Here is an 8,885-nt window from a genome sequence, read left to right as displayed (position 1 = left end):
AACAGGAACTACAAGAGAAACTGAGAAGCATCACGTACAACAAGGTAATTGTGGTGCACAGGTGTGGTTACAGAGCAGGTGAAGGTGAGCTGCTTTCTACCGCAGTGTTGTTGAAATGAGTCAAGACTAAAGCCACCAATAACACAACGAGTCCAGTTAAGTGTTTGTTATGGGTTTTTATTGCACCTTCCTCAGAACATACAGTATGTAGCTTAGAGACGCATTAGAGAATTGATTAACTGATATAACTCTTATTGCATCCGTTTGATCAGCTGTGATTCTCTGGGATCTTTGGGCCGTTAAGGTGTAGATTTGATTTGTGTGGGCTAAACTTTGATTTGAAGATGCAAAAAACATTCTGTATTTTTGGAAGGGGAATCTAACAAGCTATTCAGGCAATAGTTAAATAGTTAAATTATTTTTAATGAATGTATTCTTTGAATTCTTAAAACCCAAAAATGTAGCTATCACCAAGTCTTGACCAAATTTCTTAATAACCCGAAAAATGACATAAAAGAGAGGTCTGATCAAAGGTAAAGAATTATTATAATAATAATTTAAGTTTTATTCCTAATGTATATTGAACAGAGCTCCTCGTGTCCTCATGTATAAGTTGGGCCCCAAAGATGCCAATGAATGGTCGCACTGAGTTTATTATGATTTACTAACATGTGGCCACACATCATTAAAGTAACTGACGACAAGCTAAACGAGAGTAAAAGCTTATTAACAATAATAATAATTAATAATCTCATCAAAGTCCATTTACAAGAGTGGACAGAACACAGTAAAGTTCCCTCTGATATAATGGCCGACTGTGGTTAGTCCCAGCATTTGATTTATCACTGAAGTCCTATTAAGTCACTTTGTATGAAACTCTTCTTTCTCTGCCTTTTAGATTTAACACAGTAACGTTGAATGCTAACTTTCTAACTAATACACAGATCTTATTTAACTCTAAATGCAGCTGTATGGGTATAACCGCAGAATGACAAAGTGTACAGGCGTGTGTTTGCAGATAACAGGAAGCTGCAGGTGCGAAGCTGTGACAGAACATAGAGTGAAACACTAAGTGCCATAATAAAGGAGGAGTCGGTGTAACACACAACAGGAATAGAGAGAGATAAGGAAGAAGAGACCAGCGTGTCCGTCCATCACTCACATCGCCTCCCAACTGTTTTCCATGTTAATAAAGCTGCTCAAAGAAAAGATGGAGGCTCGTTAGTGAGCATCGTCGTCGTCCTCTGGCTCCACCACGGGGTTACTGTCGGCTTGTGTGTCCACGGCGACGTGGGCCGTGCTGTTCCAGGGGATGACGACGGCGGCGTCCGACTGGGGTTCCAGAGACGGGCTCGCGGAGGAGACGGGGTCGGAGGAGTTGGTCGTGAGATCCAGCAGGATCTGGGCGGAGGTCGGGGGGAGGCTGACCGCCGCCTCGGAGGGGACGTGGGACGACGAAGAAGAAGAAGAAGAAGGGCTGGAAGAAGGAGGAGGAGGAGCGTCGGACGTGGGGAGAGCAGCGGGCGTGTCGGACGGTGGCATCTCTGAAGAGGAGGAGGTGGAGGAGGTGGAGGAGGTGGAGTTGGAGGAGGAGTTGGAGGATGTTGTGTTCATGGATGTTGTGTTCAAGGACAGGTTGGCGGGGGTGAGTGCGGGCGAGTCGGACAGCGTGTGTGGGAGGGGCTCGGACGGAGAGTCTGTGGGCGAGGCGGTCAGACTCGGCCTGGGCGTGTGCGCGGGCGTCGGCTCCCGTGGGTCGGAGCACACCGGCTCTCCCTCGGCCACATACCACACCTCGTTGTGTCTGTTCAGCAGCTTCAAGGGACTGCATACACACACACACACACACACACACACACACACACAGAGAAAGGGTCAGAAAGATGAAGACAACAGAAGTTAAAGGGATAGTTCAACATTTTGGCAAATTGGCCCATTGCCATAATCCCTATAGTCATAGCAGTAGGTTCGTTGCCTTTAATTGTCAGTGCAAGCTGTTTTTAGAACAGCATGGCAGAGCCGTGAGCTGCTCAGAGCTACGCTACGGAGGCTCATGGGATTTCTTGGTTTCCCTCATCAAACTCGTCAAATACACAATCCAACAACTCCAAAACGCTCTGGTGGACAAGTTGTGACCTGCACATTCACCACGCTATGAGATAATAACAGAACGTTACGAGAACGAGTTGTTTTAGAGGCAAATTCATGCAAAAGTGCTGATGCATGTTCCAACTCCGTCTCGTAACGTTCTGTTATTATCTCATAGCGTGGTGAATGTGCAGGTCATGAGTTTGATGAGGGAAACCAAGAAATCCCATGAGCCTCCGTAGCGTAGCTCTGAGCAGCTCGCGGCTCTGCTCCGCCGTTCTAAAAACATCTTGCACCGACAATTAACGGTAACGAAACTACTGCTATGACTATAGGGATTATGGCAATGGGCTAATTTGCCAAAATGTTGAACTATCCCTTTAATGATGTGTTTGTTTGTTTTTCTTTAATCATATAAAACTGTTATTCATTTTTAACCTGCACACTGATCTGGACTTCGCATCAAAAAGCAGATTTTTGATGGTTGAGTTGTTGACAAAGATGCAGGATTTTTAAGTGAGTCAGTTACCATGGTGATGCTGTGCCACCTCAAAATGAGAGTTTTTTGGTGGTTTGTGCACCTAGATTTGGTTGCATGTTGAGTCATGGTCCTCTATGTCAATGAGGCAACACCTACGTGAACCTGGCCCCCAAGTATCACACATAAGACAATCTGGAGGACAACATCCAGGCAAAATAATATCAATGTCTAGTATAATTGAAATTAATTTGTTATTTTATGGATATTTTTCTCTCTCTGTTTGTTTGTTTGTTTATTGTGTCTTTTCTTTGTCTCTTTCCCTTTTTTTCCTCTCTTTTCTTTTTCTATTGGTTGATCTGTTTTAGTGATTTTATATTGAGGGGAAGGGTTTTTATATAAGCCCTGTGGGCTTCTTTTCCTCTCCTGCACAATTATTTGCCTTTGTATTGTTAAATATAATTCTTGTTTTTATCATTGTGCATATGAATAAAATAAATTTAAAACATAATCATGAAGAACTGAACATGAGACAGTGTTCTTAGGTCCTACCTGTCATAGCCGACTCCGTAGTGGTAGCTGTGGTTGTAGGAAGCGCGGACTCTCTCCAGCTCTTTGGTCAGCAGGTGGGCGTGAAGCCTGGAGGTCACCGACAGCATCCAGCCTCCGTAGCTCCTCACGTACACGTCCATCTCCGGCATCTCGGTGAAATACAGCTGCAGCAGGGACACAGACATGACATCAGCAAACAGGAGGAAACTCAGAGCAAATACATGTCCTCACTTAGCGTCATTAGAGAAGAAGGACGTTTCTTTTCCAGCTCAGATGCATAAATGCTGTTTATAAACTATAGATTATGAAAATGAAATCATCGGACAGACACGGGGCGGAAGCTCTGACACCTTCATGATGCAGCAGTGTCTAATTCTGTCCTGCTGAGTGCACTAAATCCTGTCCGTCCATCATTGATCTAAAAGCAGAAACCACTCATCAAATTACACACAGATAACAGGAAGATAATAGCACTTGACTTTCCATGATAAGCAAGGGCAACCACCCACAGCTCTAACACACACACACACACAGATCATCTTTCCCACTCTCACCTTGTCGTTGGTGGGTGCAGGAGGTTTGTCCTGGTAGGCTGCCGGCAGAGGGAAGTTCAGCGTGTAGATCGCCGGCTCCCACATCTTGGTTTCCTCTGGGATCTTCACCAGGACGGGGGCGGTCATCTCCATCTGGACGCCTGTCGACACACACACACACACAGAATAACACACACATACAGTAATAAAACAAACACATTCTACTGAGGCGGACATCTGTCCTCACCTCTGTCGTTGGCGCCGGTGATGTACTGGAACAGCCTCCTGAACGCCATGGCTGCTCCCACGCCCATGAAATAGGCCTCGGCATCTGTTGACACCCAGCGAGTGGGGCTGTAGTGTCGCACCTGAACGCATCCAGACCGCAAAGAGAAGAGAAGAGTGTGTGAGAGGGACAGTATATACAATACAATACAAATTTATTTATAAAGCACTTTTAAAAACAACAGCGTTGACCAAAGTGCTGTACAACAATAATGATAAAAGACACAGACAATTAGCATAGATTAAAAGCACAGATTAAAACACAAAAACTTTTAACCAATTACATATATTATAGCCTATATATAATTATTATATATTATATAGCAGGTCATGTGTGTGTAGACTGTAATGTACTTTGGGTTCACTCACCTCGTACTCATCTGTTTTGCAGACGAGCTCGTACTCCAGACACTCCTTTGACTCGGTGCAGAAGCTGTTGTTGGTGCTTGGTCTGTAACAGAGTGATGCCGGAGTCAGAGTTTTTATTATTCAATAACATGTGGCCAAAAAGTCTGTGGACGACCCTTGGTGAAGCTTTTAGGATGGTTTTGTGGAGCAAAATTTGCAGAAGACCCGCCCAAACATTTAGAGACGAACTGGATTTTGACTTTTTATGCATAATAGAAAATATAACTGATAAACTAGGCACACAACTTTGTACTGGCACAGCAGTGCTTTGAAGAAAATAACCACAATGATGATAATGCTAACTAATGTTTATCCGGTATATCGTTTAGCAAACCTTGCATGCTAATGATCATAAAAAGCTGTGGTCGATGAAAGTATCAATTAGGCTGATTTAGTTGAACTGGAAACAGGCAAACCCACCATCTTACACAATGTGGAGGAGAGATACTACGCAACACCTTGCATTGGAAAAGCTCAGATTTACTCTTCGGGGCTCTGACGAGAGTTTCCACAAGACTTGGCGATCCTTTATAGCTACTACTAACTCTCATTCCCTTTTTTCAACTACTTTCTACCATGTAAACTCTACGGTTTTATTCTTACAAATGAGTGAATGACTCACGGTAAATGAAAGATGTATAGGCAACACTGGTAATTTTATAAATTGCTTTTTTCTCTCTCTCTCTCTTTGTTTATATTCCTTGTCTGCGTGCTGTTTTATTTACTTTTTTCCTTCCTTGTGGGTTGTACTGTGAGTGTTTTATGTGGGATAAACCAGGCCAGAAGGCTTTTCAAACTTGAAAGTATCAATTGGTCAAAAATGGCCTGATGCAATTCATTGCTGAGCAGAACACTCATGCTTGTAGCAAATTTTATGGTGTTTCGTCACCTAGTTTTCCAAAAATGCCAATCTGACAATAGAGAAAAGGTCATGAGACAATCTCAGGGTACATCCTCTGAGGACTGTGAATGTCAATGCAAAATTTGGTGCCAATCAAACGAGTGGATGTTGAGATAAATCACTGGATATCAACCTGCTGGTGGCGCTACTATCTGCCATTAAAGTCAGTAGGATAACGCCTCTGGGGACTACGAATGGTGATTCACAGAAATCTATTTAGCTGTAGATACTAAAGTCTGGACCAGGGTGGTGGGCCGGCCAGCAGCAGAATAAAGCCCACAGAAAACGACTGAACTTGAAGATGCTCCCTGAAGATGATGCACTGATGTGGTTTCTCTGACACTTGGAGATTATTCAGCAGCAGCAGCAACAACGGGCGGCTCTGTTTACAGCTTTGACCTTGGAACAACAAGCGGAGGTCCCTGTTTCCTGAGGGCCCGAGGCTCCGCCCAGTGGTCAGAGGGCACCGCAACTCCCTTTTTAAATACAGAGAGGGGGGCACATGACAATGTAATGCCTTGTTTGCTGAAAGTAACATCTGGTAACTGTATTAGTGCTGGATCATTCTCACTAATCCTCTTGTGGATGAATGGGGAGAGAAATTCCTGCAACCAGGTTCCAAGATCTGGTTAAAAGCCGTCCTGTCCAGTTAGAGCAGCGGATTAACACCAACGATCGCAGGAGAGGTCTCCAACTGGACCACCAGTCCTCTGAATTAATGACCAATGCACTCTGTTTACATGTTTAGACAATACATATTAGGAGGATATCCACATACTTTTGGCATTTTAATACTATTTATCTATTAAAAATGATCATCTTACCCAACACTCCCTTCAGCTGAAACCACTAGGGCCAAAATCGCAAACGCTGAGATGAAAGCCCTGAGGAAGGACACACACAGAAATCACAGACTCTGCTTGTATTGTAGGTACATTAGAAAAACTGGCATCAGAAATGAGACAATATTCAAGCTAACAGAATGGATATGAGGGAGTAGTTCCTGCAAAGTGAAAGATCAATGTTATTATTTCAAAACAAAGGCCTTCATACATTCCCTATTGCATTGTGTGTAAGAGCCAATAAGGCTAAGGCACAAAAAACGATAAAAAAGGGGAAAAATTGGCGAGTAAATTTAGATTTTTAAAGGTTTTCTCAGCTCAGCTCTGTGCTGCAATCTGCTGTTTGCACTGCAGCCTTGAAATGGGACACGTTTCCCTGCTGTCAATGCACCGCAAAGAGGAGAGAGAGACGGAGGGAGAGAGAGGGAGAGATCTGCTGCATCATCAGGCTCCGTCTTCTCAAAAATCAAAGGCGTTTCGAGGTCATGGAGGAAAAGCAATCAATAGCTCATTACACCTCCTGATCAGCATCAACACCTTTTAGACTGGTTTATTGAGAAAAAAAGAAGAAAAAAAAAGAGAGAAAGAAATCCAGATTAAAGGTTTAGACTACTGAGAAGGAGACGAAGGTTAATTAAAATGGATAAATTGCTATGATGCAGCCAAACACCACCAGTCCTGTTTCAAACCTATTTGTATATCTGCACCGGTGTAGCAGCAGCCTGTTTATTCATGCTGAGGGAAAAAAGATTAAATTTCCATGCACGTATCACCGATTAACACTGAATCAACTTCACCTGTGCATGACGCCGCAGAAAAGTCGACCAAAAAAATTACCATCAATTAAAAAAAAAAACCCTGCAAAATATCTAGATAAAATGTAAAATATAATATAGCAATATACTCACATATCTTATCTTGTCCCGGCCCCGCTTGTGTGTCTTTTCCACCTGCCAGGGAGGAGCGGGGAGGATGTGATGGAGAGAGACTGCGGACTGCCGGTGGACTGACTGACTGCGGACTGTCTGCAGTGAGCACCGACCGACCGGCGTCCGCGTGCGGCTCACGGGGAGGGAGGGGCTGAGGCTGAGGCTGGCACGAGCGAGCCTGCTGCTGCTGCAAACTACTGGAGCGAGCAACACTGGTGGATAGATGATAGGCTACGTATGTGCCTATAATAATGGTGTTGGTAGCTACTGGGAGTTCACCTCCAGCGCTGCAGCACCGAGACCACTGAAGTCTGGTCCGCCATCGAGTGACATCATACTGCACTGACGAAGGGAGTACGTTTGAATTTAATAACTATTGTCCAGATATGAGCAAATTATGATCATGATCTAGGATAATAGGCTATGTTTGCATCTGAACAATAGGCTACAGAAAAATTAAGCTATTAAGATTTTGAAGGTTGTTTTATGAAGGACCAAAGAAGTTCTGCAGCTTCTTTTAACAGAAATTATTAAATAATTGACATCTTCAAATACATTGAAACCTGTTAAGGATAGGGTGAAGGATTAAGGATGTCGATTAAGGATTTACAGCTCATCAGCCATTTAACCCAAATTAACCTAGAGGCTAATTGGAGGAACAAAGCTGCTAGCAAAAAAAAAAAAAAAAGCTCATTATCTACTCAACAACCATTTATTTTAACATTAGCCTAAATATGCTGCATTTAAATATTATTTAATTTGTGGGTTTTGCCATTAGCCAACATTAGCAGCTGTTTTACTTAAAGGGATAGTTCACCCTAGAATGATATTTCGCTCATTATCTACTCACCCTCATGTTGACTAAGGGCTGGAAGAAGTTTCAGATTCCTCCGTGGCTTCTCTGAGTTACAGGGGGTCTCGGCATAGCAGTGCATGTCCATATAACGGTTGCAAAGGGACACCGGAGCTCTTCGTAAAAAAACACACACAAAAAAACATCCAAATACCTCCATGATGCTCGTATGTAATGTCCGTCTTGTGCTGAAGCCCCAAATTGCGTAATTGTCCCGAAAAAAATTAAATAAGTCTATATTTTAAGCTTGTTTGTAGCGGAAGCTTCTCGAAGCTCCTCTTCCTGGTCCGTCCAAATCTCGCGTGATTCGCAGTAACCGCACTGACGCATACTGACGCCGGCGCAAATCACGCGAGATTTGGACAGACCAGGAAGAGGAGCTTCGAGAAGCTTCCGCTACAAACAAGCTTAAAATATAGACTTATTAAATTTTTTTCGGGACAATTACGCAATTTGGGGCTTCAGCACAAGACGGACATTACATACGAGCATCATGGAGGTATTTGGATGTTTTTTTGTGTGTGTTTTTTTACGAAGAGCTCCGGTGTCCCTTTGCAACCATTATATGGACATGCACTGCTATGCCGAGACCCCCTGTAACTCAGAGAAGCCACGGAGGAATCTGAAACTTCTTCCAGCCCTTAGTCAACATGAGGGTGAGTAGATAATGAGCGAAATATCATTCTAGGGTGAACTATCCCTTTAATGATTGGAGCTTCAGCCATTGTTGCATTTATAGGCTACCATCTGGGCAGGCTGGATCCTACTGACTCGCTATCGGAAAGTGACAATCCAGCCAGACTGAGGCTAGCTGGTTAGCATGCTAACTTATTAAATATGGAAAAAATAGTCAACACTGGTATCAGTTCAAAGCAAAGGAGAGAGCTCAAGAGAGAAAGTAGCCTAGCAGTTTTAAGTTTAAGTTAAAGCAGAAGTAAGCGATCCGGTCGTTTTGGCTAATGCTGCGTTCCAGGCAGGCTTTTGAAACCGTAAATTACAGCTTCAAGTCACAACTT

At 43.4% G+C, this 8,885-nt stretch overlaps 1 protein-coding gene across 1 annotated transcript; it reads right to left on the bottom strand.

The window, feature by feature from the left end:
- Positions 1-594: 594 nt before the first annotated feature.
- Positions 595-7,119, bottom strand: soul5l (heme-binding protein soul5, like). Its single transcript, XM_085784899.1, has 7 exons — positions 6,996-7,119; positions 6,070-6,129; positions 4,306-4,387; positions 3,899-4,019; positions 3,673-3,812; positions 3,119-3,282; positions 595-1,825 (listed from the first exon to the last, which is right to left on the bottom strand). Coding segments are annotated over exons 1-7 (1,173 nt in total). The 5' UTR covers positions 6,998-7,119; the 3' UTR covers positions 595-1,221.
- Between the last annotated feature and the right edge of the window lie 1,766 nt (positions 7,120-8,885).

Source organism: Trachurus japonicus, chromosome 1, assembly GCF_045865225.1.
Source record: "Trachurus japonicus isolate A0001 chromosome 1, Traja_1.0".
Taxonomy (NCBI): Eukaryota; Metazoa; Chordata; class Actinopteri; order Carangiformes; family Carangidae; genus Trachurus; species Trachurus japonicus.
This window is presented reverse-complemented; position numbering and strand designations above follow the sequence as displayed.